This window comes from Lynx canadensis, chromosome B3 (genome assembly GCF_007474595.2).
Source record: "Lynx canadensis isolate LIC74 chromosome B3, mLynCan4.pri.v2, whole genome shotgun sequence".
NCBI classification, from domain to species: Eukaryota; Metazoa; Chordata; class Mammalia; order Carnivora; family Felidae; genus Lynx; species Lynx canadensis.
Genome location: NC_044308.2, coordinates 120,654,011 through 120,667,178, shown reverse-complemented (window position 1 = coordinate 120,667,178; position 13,168 = coordinate 120,654,011). Strand labels below are relative to the sequence as shown.

At 43.8% G+C, this 13,168-nt stretch overlaps 1 protein-coding gene across 5 annotated transcripts in view; it reads right to left on the bottom strand.

The window, feature by feature from the left end:
* The window catches only part of TTLL5 (tubulin tyrosine ligase like 5), a 310,515-nt gene that overhangs the window by 50,406 nt on the left and 246,941 nt on the right, over window positions 1-13,168 (bottom strand). Inside the window, exon 34 of one of the 5 annotated variants that reach the window (XM_030319610.1) lies at window positions 1,935-2,787. The exons of the other annotated variants lie outside the window; for them this stretch is intronic. Within the exon in view, the coding sequence (XP_030175470.1) occupies window positions 2,726-2,787 (62 nt within the window). The 3' untranslated portion in view covers window positions 1,935-2,725. Of the gene's footprint in view, window positions 1-1,934; window positions 2,788-13,168 lie in introns of those variants that run through there. 5 annotated transcript variants of the gene reach the window in all.

The following is a 13,168-nucleotide window of genomic DNA, read 5'->3' as shown; positions in this document are numbered from 1 at the left end:
CTTCATATCACAATCCTGCCCCCACCCTCTCCGAAAGGGAAATGAAATAGCAGGATTAACCTGCTCCTCATCAGATCGTGCTTTGTTTCTTTCAAAAATCCCATGACCGGGGCAGATTCTATTTCCTGTTAGTCCCCTTCCCACAGCAAGAGGGGGGAGAGCCCAGGAGGAAGAAGAGGCTTTCCTTACCCTCTGCAAGCACCAAGAACACGAGGAATGGTGACCAGAGAGGCACGCGTGACAGTAACTCACATGCTACCACGTGCTGTTACCCGCCCCCAATTTTCAGTTGGATTTCTCTGTCCACATGCCATTAGGAAGTAACCTTTTGTAAACGGAACGAACACTTTAGTACACTGAAGAATTCTTCAGTTTGGGAAGAGGGAGAAGTTAGAATGAGTTGATTTCTAGGGCTCTATGAAAAAAGCACATACAGACTGAAAAGTGACTCGCTTTTGAAGGGGCATAATATCCAGGGTTTGGGAAAGAGACGAATGAAATTTTAAATAAGCTGTAACATCTTGACCATGCAATGAGGGAGCAAAGCAAAAATAGAGCGTACAATATACATAATTATCACGAAGCCAGCTGTGCCATACTTTCAAGTGATTCACTAACCCAAACACCAGACCGTGAGCTCTTCTGTAAGAACCAAAGAGCACCGGAGGTTTCTCGCTGTCTGCACCTAGCAATGAAACGTCGCTCTCCCCGAGGACCCAGCCAGCTACGCCAGGATCTCAGGGGGAGTCAGTAGCGGGTACCTTCTTTTCAGGGCAGGCTTGACTGGCAAGTGTACTTAGCCGGAGAGCTGTGGTGCCCCATGGCAATGAACATCAAGAGCGTCCTGGCATGCCAGGGACTGGGTCACTTGAGGTGTCTCTTAAGAATCACCTTTCAAAGCCAAACCACTTGTTCAGTCGTATCACAAGCGGGCAACGTGACAGTGTGAGGGGAGGAGGGCCTGTGGACGGCAGAATCAGGGGGATTAACAATGGGAGAGAAGCAATTGGTGGCATGGCGAGCCCCATTCCCAGCTGCTCTGTTTTGGATTTGGAGCACGAGGTGAAGCTTAAGGCTCTGCAGCTATAGTTAAGGTCCTCCTTGCTCCGTGCTGACTAAAGCAACAGAAATACTCTGGAGCCTGACACCTTTCCAAACGGGGAAAAAAAGCAAGAGAGGCCAGGCCCAGGGACAGCTGTTGTCACCCAGGCACACCACCTTACTTGGGACCGTAAAAAACCCCGGGGCAAAGCTGGGCACGGGCATATGTCACACCCAGCACAAAGGGGGCAATTATTTGTCTAATTAGTGAACTGGAGGCAATAAATAAGTACTTCTTAAAAATCTGGCTATCTAAGAAGTAAATACGATCTGGCTGCTTACACCGAAGGCTTTTTGTTTTGTTCTTTACTTTTTAGGTATCGACTATTAACTTTTTTAAGATCTGAGATCTATTTCACATACGAGTAACATTCACCCGCTTAAAGTAAACAGCTCAGTGGTCTTTAGTGAAACCATCACCACAATCTAATTTTAGAACATTTTCATTACCCCCAAAAGAAACCCTATGCCTATCGGCAGCCACCCCCCAGCCCCCTCTGCCCACCGAGCCCCAGGCAACCACTGATCTACTTTCTGTCTCTATGGGTTTGCCTATTCTGGGCCCGTCACATAAATAGAACCATTCAGTATGTGGTCTTCTGTGGCTGGCTCTATATTTTCAAGGTTTAACCATGCTGTAGCCTGTATCAGTACTTTGTTCTTTTTGATGGCTGAATAGTATTCATTGTATGGATACATCTCATTTTGTTTATCCATTCATTACCCGATAGACATTTAGGTTGTTTCCGCATTTTGGCTGTTGGGGAATGCTCCTACGAATGTTCGTGTGCAGTTTTTTGGTTTTTTTATTTTTTTATTTTTTTTTAAGTAGGCTCCGCGCTCCAAGTGGGATTTGAACTCATGACCCTGAGATCCAGAGTCCCGGCTACAGTTTTCACGTCGACGGTGTTTTCATTTCTCCTACACATACATTTAGGAGTCACTTGCTGGGTCATAGGGTAACTCTATGTTTAACTGTTTGAGACATTGCCAGGCTCTTTTTCCAAAGCAGTTGCACCCTCTTACATTCTGTCAGCAAAGCACGAGGGTTCCAATCTCTCTGTTCCCTCACCTACACTTGTCAGCTGTCTTCTGATTGCAGCCATTTAGTGGGTGTGGAGTGTGGCATCTCACCGTGGTTCTCATTTGACTTCCCCTAATGCCTAATGACACAGCTTTTCAGGTGCTGCGCTGGCAGCGCAGAGCCTGACCTGGGGCCCACGACTCTGGGATCGTGACCCGAGCTGAAATCAAGAGTTGGACGCTCAACCAACTGAGCCCCCCAGGCTCTCCAACCTCCCTCAGTTTTTGAAGCAGCCGTACTGTGAGCTTAGGAAGGCAACGTACATGAAAAGAATTTAGTATTGTAATGAAGTTAAACTTACAATACAGTTAACCTGCGTAATTTGAGTATACGTAATAATTCTGCTACAAAACAATCATTTTTCTCTCCATGGCTCACTTTTTCCATTTTCCTCACTTGCGGGATGACCTCTTGTCCAGGAATATGGGGCTCTCTTGTGTTCTTGAAACCTCCAGGTATCAGGTACGCTCGACTCCCATGTACTAAGAAGCCAGCTCTGGGGCGTTCTAGGGTTAAGGAATGGCGTTCTTCTTGGCACGGTCAAGAAGCTGGTGTAGAGGGGCCGCAGAAAGGTGGTGGGCTCCATCCCACAGGGGAGGAGACTATGGAAAGAAAATGCGTTGTGAAAGAAACCGATGGATGTTTCTCAACACCCCTTCTCCCCTTCTCCTTCGATAAGAGCAGCTCACCCTGTGTGGCGGGGCAGTGTGCCCAGCCAAGAGACCACCTCTCCAGACTTGTACGGGGTCCAGGGCTGGCCAACAATGCATCAGTTGGAACTGCAGGGCTTCCGAGGAAGCTTTTCTTAAAGTGGGTGGTTTTAGCTGGCATCTGTCTTTTGCCCTTCCTCCCAACCCTGCTGCTTGCCTGGAACGTGGACATAACGCCAGTGGGGACAGAACCACCTTGTGACCAAAAAAACAAACGTCAGTGCTTTAGGGTTGGTCGAGCAGAAGAGAGAGGGGCCTGGCTCTGAAGAGCTGTGCTAGCTGTGGACTTCCTGTCTCTGAACTTCTTGACAGGTAAGAAAAAGAAATCTTTTACTGATGTAAGCCATTGAATTTCTGAGTTTCTGTTACCTGCAGGGAATGTTCCCCTGCCCTCCCCCTTTCCCTCCCCCCACGCCCCTCACTCTGCCCTCTGCTGCCCAGGTCCCAGGCTTCTTGCTCTGACCTCCCTGAAGCTCCTTCTGCCCGTCGAGAACTGTCGCCCCCCAGTGGGGCTTCACGAGGTGCGAAAAGATGAGCACCTTCCCCACTCCTCCCCATCGGCGGGAGTGGAGGCTCAGGAGCCACCTTGGTCCTTATCCTCCCCCTTCCCAGGTCTGGCTCTATCCAAACAGGGAATGTTGTTAAAAGGCTGGATTAAAGGCAAGCCCACCTCACCCGCATAAGCCCCCACACTACCAGGGATCCCCCTGCTGGGTGGCTGCAGATAACCACCGGACACTTGAGAGAGGTTCAGGCCGGAGGGCGGGGCCACCAGCCACCTAGCTCCGTTAGGAGAGGGACCTGGGAAAACGGAATCATCTCGAGGGACCTAGTATTTGGACACGATGAGGCAGTGCAGCGTGTTCTGGCAATAGAGCGGCCTGGTTTTGGATTCAGCTCCACCACTGACTGCGTGGCTTGGACAAAGTACCTAACTTCTCTCAGCCTTCGTCTGCTCATATGCAAACTAGATAACAAAGCTACCCTCTTTTGCAGGGTTCAAGAAGATGAAATGTGACGGATCCACAGTGCTTAGCATAGCCCCTGGCATGTAACAAGTGCTCGATAAAAGGACCATTGTTGCTGTTGTTACAGTAGTGAAGGGCAAGGGCTTTGAAGTCACATTTGGGTTTAAACCCAGCTTCTCCGGCTGTCAGTTACGTGAACTGAAGCTGTTTCCTAGTCTCTGTACCTTCATTTTCCCTAAGTGAGGAAGAGAACTGCTAACTCCCTCAACCATGAATACTTGCGGCAGGCCTGCTCTACACCAGGTTTTATGCTGCACCCCGGGTTACGAAGGAGAGTTAACACCGATGCGGTCTAGTGAGGCAGACAGACACTGCTGGAAACCTGCAAGGATCTGTAACAAACACCACAAAGGAGCGCTGCAAAGGTCTCTGGAACACGAGGACACATCCTGTCAGAGAGGCCAGAGAGAGCAAATGCACCTGAGGGCAGGAGGGGAGCATCAGGGGTGGAACAGCATCTGCAGAAGCTCAGTGGACCCCAGGATGGGGGAAGCTCAGAGGCCAGGCTGCTTAGTGCGGAGGAAGCACGGAGGGAAGGTGGTGTGAGGTCAGGATGAAAGGTAGGCAGGTCGTGTAAGGCCTTTTATCTAGTTTTATCTTGATCTTCAGAGTAAAGGTCAGATTTTCTAAAGGGTTTTAAGTCGTGTGTATGCATTTCGGAAAGCTCGGTTCACAGCGATGTGGAGAATGGAGACGAAGACCAGGATGGCAAGGGCTGATGCTTTGAGAAGCTGGTACAGTAGATCCAAATGAGACTGTTTGGTGATTTGAGCTTGACTCCTTGCAAACAGGGAGACAGAATCCATGTTTCAAACTAGAGAGTTAAGGGGCGTGTAGGTGACTCAGTCAGTTAAGCCTCTGACTCTTGATTTTGGCTCAGGTCATGATCTCATGGTTTGTGAGTTTGAGTCCCATGTCGGGCTCTGCACTGGCAGTACAGAGCCTGCTTGGGATTCTCTTTCTCTCTCTCTCTCTCTCACAATAAATAAACAAACCAAAAAAAAAAAAAAAAAGCACAAACTAGAGAGTCAAGTCAATATGAGTTTTGGGGTCACTCTGAGCATCCTCTCCAAAAAAAGGCACAGATGCAGCACACTTGATCCTATAAACAATTTCAGGGGATTCACAGATCAACTAAAGCTACGACCATGGGCCACAGCTCTTAGGTCACACTCCCTGAATTAGACGATAAAGCTTGATAGACTCTTCAACTATATCATGACCCCCTTGTTTTTACTAGTACTTCTTTCCTGAAGGTTATATTCTGCTTGGCACACCTCCTTTCCCTGTTCTCTTATCTCCCTATCCTGACACTAAATGTCCTGAGAGGATGACGCTGAGAGATGAGTCAGTTTTCCTAGTGCCAGGAATAAGAGCTGCCTGATGACCAACAAAACAAGAAAACGGTCTTTGTCCCTTTCATCCATTAGATCCTCATAAAAAAACTCCATCTCTATTCTCATTTATGTAATTGACTCTAGGAGGAAGCAGATGAAAACAGGAGTAAGGAATGGCCTCAGGACTATTTATATCTGGAACCTGTGATGCTCACGGTATTCCTGGATTCGGGCCAGATTTGAGGAGGACGATGGCTTCCCCGACAACAGCAAAGATCAGGTCTCGAGGCTGAAGCACGACATTCACTTAACCCGATATATATATGGCCAGTGTCAGCTGGGAAGGACATCAGCAGTGTTTTGTAAGAGTCCTGTAACCCAGGACTATTTAGAGTGGAGTCCCAGATTGGTCATTTGGTAACAGTCTGAGAACTCTTTGTTATTAGTCTACAATGAGACAAATTTAGAATTTGAATGTAGGCAGTTAAAACCTGTTATAGAAAATGGTCAGCAATTTTATGCCTGGTGAATCTAATAATAATGAATATGAGCTTGTGTGTTAGATGTCCTCTTTCCTTATTTAGTTTCTCTAGTAATTTATTTTTAGTGTATTTTACAAAAGCATCAGTCCATGCTGGCCTGGACAGGAAAATAACTAGGGCTCCAACACTGAGGGTCTGAAAAGCACAACCGTAGCCAGCTGAAAATTTCCTGATTGTTTCCTCAGCAATACGAATGACTACATGGAAATTTTACTCATTAATACAGAGGACTGGAGATAAGCCCAAATGGACTAGGAGCCACAGAAACATGCGTTTTAGTTCTCAAGGGAATGTCCTCTTCCCAGGCAGCCCATATCTAATGATGAGTCAACATAAAGTACGCGTAAAAGCTATATCCTAGCTACCTCACCACAATTCACAACCCTGAAAGGCTGGCTTTATACTCTCTGTGGCACCAACTGAGGCCTTCCTTGTCACTGAGTCACAGCCCAACTTGTCCCACTGTCCAGTCCCGTTTCCTTTCATTCCTTTCCCTTCTATAGGAATCAATCTCGGGAGTACTCCCGAATAAACTTCCTGTACACTAATCTCCGTTTTAGCATTTGCTTTCTAGGGGACCTAACTTTTGACGTTATTTAACAATATGTCCTCAAGGATCAAAACGGGAACTAATGACACCATGTGCTTTGAATTGTGACAAATAGTAAGAACTATCATTTACTGAGTACCTACCATGTGCCAAACACTGTACTGGGTGCATTACATAATCTATAGTCTTTGTTAAATTGTGGTCAAGTACACATAACGTAAATGGGATTGAATCAGTAATCAAAAACGTTCCAACACACAGAAGTCCAAAACCAGGCCGCTTCACTGGTGAATTCTACCAAACATTTAAAGAATTAACACCAATCTTTCTCAAACTCTTCCAAAATGTAGAAGAGGAGGGAACACTTCCAAAGTCACTGTACAAGGCCAACATCACCCTGATACCAAAACCAGACGAGGATACCCCAAGAAAAGAAAACTGCAGGCCAATAATATCTCTGATGAATGTAAGTGCAAAAATTCTCAACAAAATAGTAGCAAACTCAACTCAGCAGCACAGCAAAAGGACCATCCACCTGATCAGGTGGGATTCATTCCACCCACGCAATGGTGCTGCAACACCCACAAATCAATGTGACACCCCACATCAACAAAATGAAGGATAAAAATATGATCGTTTCAATTGATGCATAAAAGATTTGACAGTTTCAAAACACATTTATGATAAAAACTCTCAACAAAGTGGGTACAGAGGAAACACACCTCAACACAATACAGGCTATGTAGGACAAGTCCACAGCCAACATCACACTCAGCAGTAAAAAGCTGACAGCTTGTCCTCTAAGATCAAGACAAGGATGCCAACTCTCCCCACTTTTATTCAACACAGTACTAGAAGTCCTAGTGACAGCAATACACAAGAGAAAGAAATAAAAGGCACCCAAATCAGAAAAGAAGTAAAATGGTCTCTACTAGTAGACGACCTGACATTCATATAGAAAAAGTCCTAAAGACTCCACCCAAAAAAACTGTTACAATAAATGAATTCCATGAAGTTTCACAATACAAAATCAATATACAAAAACCTGTTACTTTTCTTTACACTAACAACAAACTATCAGAAAGAGAAATTAAGAAAATCATTGCATTTTGGGGCACCTGGGTGGCTCAATCGGTTAAGCGCCTGACTTTGTCTCAGGTCATGATCTTGAGGTTCGTGAGTTTGAGCCTGCATCGGGCTCCTCTGCTGTCAGCACGGAGCCTGCTTCAGATCCTCTGTACCATTCTCTCTCTGCCCCTCCCCTTCTTGTGCTCTCTCTCTCAAAAATAAAATAAACATTAAAACAAATTAAAAAAAAAAGACAATAATTGCATTTACAATTATATCAAAGAGAATAAAATACCTAGGAATAATTTAATCAAGGAGGTTAAAGACTACACTGAATACCTATGAGACACTGATGAAAGAAATTGAAGAAGACATAAATAAATGGAAAAATACTGCATGCTCATGGATTGGAAGAACCGCTTTTGTTAAAATGTCCATACCACCCAAAGCAATCTGCAGATTCAATGCTATGCCTATCAAAATTCCAATGGCATTTTTCACAGAAATGGAACAAACAATTCTAAAGACCACAAAGAATCAAAGCAATCTTGACAAAAAAGAACAAAGCTGGAGGCATTATGCTTTCTGATTTCAAGCTATATTACAAAACTATAGTACTCAAAACAGTATGGCATATGGCACTGGCATAAAAACAGACACATAGATCAACAGAATAGAATAGAGAACCCAGAAATAAACCCATGCATAAGTGGTCAGTTAGTGTAGGACAAAGGAGCCAAGAATATACAATGGGGAAAGGACAGTCTCCAATAAATGATGTTAGGAAAACTGGACAGTGACATATAAAAGAATGAAACTGGATCCCTATCTCATACCATACACAAAAATTAACCCAAAAAGTAGATTAAAGACTTGAACGTAAGACCTAAAACCATAAAACTCCTAGAAGAAAACATAGGTGGTAAGCTCTTTGATGTGGGTCTTGGTGATGATTTTTTGGATTTGACACCAAAAGCAAAGCCGACAAAAGCAAAAATAAACAAGTGGGACTACATCCAACCAAAAAGCTTCTCTACAGTAAAGAAAAAAACAAAATGAAAAGGCAACCTCCCAAATGGGACAAAAATATTTGCAAATCTTGTATCTGATAGAGGGTTAATACCCAAAATATATAAAGAACTCATACAACTCAGTGGTAAAAACAAACAATCCAATTAAAAATAGCAGAAGAATGGAATAGGTGTTCCTCCAAAGAAGACACACAAATGCTAACAGGTATATGTAAAGGTGCTCAACATCCCCAATCACCAGGGACATGCAAATCAAAACCACAAGGTGGTATCACTTCACACCTGTTAAGAATGGCTATAATCAAAAAGACAAGAAGTAACAAGTGTTGCACTGTTGGTGGGAACGTAAATTGGTATAGCCACTATGTAAAACTAGAGAGGTTCCTCAAAATATTAAAAATATAACTCTCATACGATCCAGCAATTCCACTTCTAGGTATCTATCCAAAGAAAACAAAAACACGAACTCGTTGCATGTTCACCCTATGTTCATTGCATGATTTACAACAGCCAAAATGTAGAAACAACCTAAGTGTCTGTGGATGGATGAATGAATAAAGAAAATGTGGTACATATACACACTAGAATATTATTCAGTCATAAAAAGAATGAGATCTTGTCATTGGGTTCAACATGGACGGACCTTGAGGGCATCATGCTAAGTAAAATAAGTCAGACAGGGAAAGGCATATACCATATGATCTCACATGTGAAATCTAAAAGGAAACCAAAAAGCCACGCTCATAGATACAGAGAACAGATTCACAGTTGCCAGAGGATAGGGGAAAAATTATCCACGTGACCATTTTTAAGTGAATAATCCAGTGGCATTAAGCACATTCACGTTGTGCAATCATCCCTGCCATCTACCTGCAGAACTTTTTTCATCTTAAAAACCTGAAGCTCTGTGCCCATTAAAAAAAACTCCCCATTCTCCCCTCTGGCCAGCATCCAGTAACTACCATTCTGTTTTCTGTCTCTGAATCTGATTGCTCTAGCTATCTCAATAAGTGGAAATTATACAACATTAGTCTTCCTGTGATTGGCTTCTTGTAGTTAGCATAAATCTTCCAGGTTCATCCATGATGTCACATGTGTCAGGACTTCCTTCCTTTTTAAATGCTGAATAATATTCCATTGTTGGCACATACCACATTTTGTTTATCCATTCATCCACTGATGGACACTTGGGATGCTTCCACCTTTAGGCTATTGTGAATAATGCTGCTATGAACCTGAGTGTACAAATATCCAGTCAAGGCCCTGCTTTCAGTTCTTTTGGAGTATACATCCAGAAGTGGAATTTCTGAATTGTATCGTCTTTCTATTTTTACAGTTTTTAGAAAACACCATACTATGGCACTGAACTTGAAGCAAGAGTAAGGAGGGAAAGTAGGAGACAAGGATTGAGAGAACTTGTTTTGTTTTTGAGAACACTGTACAATATAAGTAACGTATTACATGACTCCAGAACCACGATGACACATCTTACACTACACATAATACTAGACAGATCTCTAAGATCTCTGTGTTGTCCAGTTCAGGTATTATATAATTTAAGAGAAGCCTAAAAAATGCATGGAGAATTCAGAAAGGAATAAAAAAGACAGTTTAGTGCTCAAAAGCGAAACCTGATCGGTGTTATGAGGTCAAAGACTTCCAATGAGTTGATATAGAGGGAAAAACGCTGAAGAAGGATGCTTTTCAAATAAACTAAATCTCATTTTACGGGAACCTTTGCTCCCTTAGAATCAGATCCTTGGATGTGGTCTAACATTTGAATTCTGCATCGTAATTACAAGGTAGGTTTAGAGTATGGTCACGAATGTGTAAGAGGTTGTAACCTGAAGGGCAGCGGTGGCTCCTTCTCTGTTTTAGAGGAAGTAGTTTTACAATATTGCAAGAAACAGGCTAGAAATACTGCAGTAGGTAAATTATAAGGAAGGTTCTTCTGATTTTTCAGATTGCTTAATAAAAAAAAAAAAATGCATTATAGGAGCGCCTGGGTGGCTCAGTCAGTTGAGTGTCCGGATCTTGTGGTTCACGGGTTCGAGCCCCATATCGGGCTCTGCACTGACAGCACAGAGCCTGCTGACGACTCTGTTTCCCTCGCTCTGCCCCTCCCCCACTTGCTCTCTATCTCTCTCTCAAAATAAATAAAAATAAACTTTAAAAAAATAGTAAAAAATAACAAAATGCATTATTTATGAAATTTAAGGTTAATGCATTTTAACTTGAGGTTAAGCATTTTCTTGAAACCAGAACAGGGGGGATATAGGTTATGTTTCAGAAAAATTTTATGTGTTTTATGTATTCTTTTCTTTAGGGCTGGTATTACAAGGTAATGAGGCATTTTGGATGTTGCTAGGGATTCCAGAAACATACAGAACGTAATCCTGCCCTCACGGAAGTTACAGTCTTATTGGGGACAATTTACCCAAGAAGTAAGTAGGATAAAAGATGACAAAAATACAGTGGAATGCCAAACTTTGTCATATAAATTGTAAGTGCTGTAGGGATTTTAAAAATGGCAAGATGAATCTAATTATATGAATACAGATTATTGGACAAACCTTAACTGGAAACTTAGAGGATAAGAAGGATTTGTATATGTGGACAGGTGTTTGCAGAAATATGAAAATTCACTCATTCATCTATTCAATCAGAATTTTGTAAGTCCCTTCTATGGGCTGGGCACTGCGGTAGGTCCCAGAATTTCAGAATCAAATTAGAACTCCTCCTTGCCCTCTAGAGAATTACGGCCCTAGTGGGGGAACCGTCAGGTCATCCAGAAAGACACCAGAGTGTCATAAATGTCACAGTAGATACAAGTCAGTGCTCAGTGCAGTCAAATACCATCTAGCTCATACTGGGGGTGGGAGTGGGGGAGGGTTGGAAAGGAGAAAGGACAAATAGCAATTAGCCACATTGGGGGGAAGCAGGCAAGAGGAGGCATATGGTGCTTGGGCAGAGGAAACTAGATGTGAATAAAGGAACAGAGAGTGAACGTGCCATATGATGGGTGAGAAAACCGCTTAGCTCTGCAGTTTTGACGAGATGGTTCCTCTGCCACCTGCTTTCCAAAGCATATCCGCGCATCTTCACGTGTAGATGAGGCGTCTGGGTCCCTGCCCAAGAGCAAGACGAGCCCTTACAAGCAATCAACCGAGAGGAGTTACACTTAGGATTGTCTAAGCCACATGCGATCCATCCAATCGTCTACAGAATCACTGCCTTACCCTTGGGTTTTGTCGGACCAGAAAGAGACTTGGACTGTAATAGTCTTGTCCCTCACAAAACGGTTTTCGTTGACTTGCGCTGATGTGTGTTGACTTCCTGTAGCTCACGCCGAGAAGTAGCCCCTTGAAGCACACTGCTGTGTTGGGAGGGCACTCTTACTTCTTTTGGTGTCCCCTCTCTAAAGCATATGAACTACTTCTTGGAGAATAAGAGCCAGGAAAAAGCTTCATTTTCCTCCAGAGTATGGCTTCCTTTTTGAAAATGAGAACTGTATACCCTGATTTTTCTTGTTTCCCTTTTTGTCTCGATGGTTAAGAGACTCAGAACCAAATTTAACCTTGATCACAGTAATTTTATTTCGTCTTATATTTGAAAAATTGGAAATATCTTGACTTTTGGCCTGGATCCTCCTTTTATGTTTTGTTATTTTACTGCATGTGGCTTTCTATTTTAAGGCTCTATGGTAGGGATGAAAAGTATGTTGTACCTGCTAGCTACAATGCCACCTCAAGACAGGGGTCAGAAGTGCCGAAGCTGGCCGCTTTGTATCACGCAGTCATGCGATCCTAGCAGAGGGCTGGCATTTGTCCGCAAGGGGGCATTTGCCACCTTCAGTTCTGCACACCAGGGGCACGTCTTGGAATGAATGAAGGAATGCAGAGTATTCTAATTCTGTCCTTTGAAAGGTGGATGTAACAAGTGGAGAGAGAAACAACCACACGGAGGGAGGTGGAATCTCGAATACGGCAGAGTTGCTAACCTGGAAAACAGTGGAGGCCAGCCACCGAGGGGACAGCAGACGACCTGGTATCAGGGATGGACTAACAGATTTGCTGTTTAGCCACTACAACTGCTAATTGTCCCAAATAAGGTGGCAGGTTTTTTTTTTTTAATTTTGTTTAACGTTTATTTATTTATTAAAAAAAATTTTTTTTAACGTTTATCATTTTTGAGAGACAGAGAGAGACAGAGCATGAGCAGGGAAGGGGCAGAGAGAAGGAGACACAGAATCCGAAGCAGGCTCCAGGCTCTGAGCCATCAGCACAGAGCCGGACGCAGGGCTCGAACCCACGAACTGCGAGATCATGACCCAAGCTGAAGTGGGACGCTCAACCGACTGAGCCACCCAGGCACCCCTAACGTTTATTTATTTTTGAGAGACAGGGAGAGACAGAGTGCAAGCAGGGGAGGGGCAGAGAGAGAGGGAGACACAGAATCCGAAGCAGGCTCCAGGCTCTGAGCTTTCAGTGGGGCTCAAACTCAGGGACCATAAGATCATGACCTGAGCCAAAGGTGGATGCTTAACTGACTGAACCACCCAAACGCCCCAAGGTTGCAAGTTTTAATGAGGTCCAGCCCCTGAGACTGTTTGTTCCTTATGCTTATGTACAGTAACTTTCCTTAAAGAGGTAAACTGAGGGTGCCTCTCTTTGATAATCAAAAGGCTATTGCAGATGACTCAAATTCTCTGCGTAAA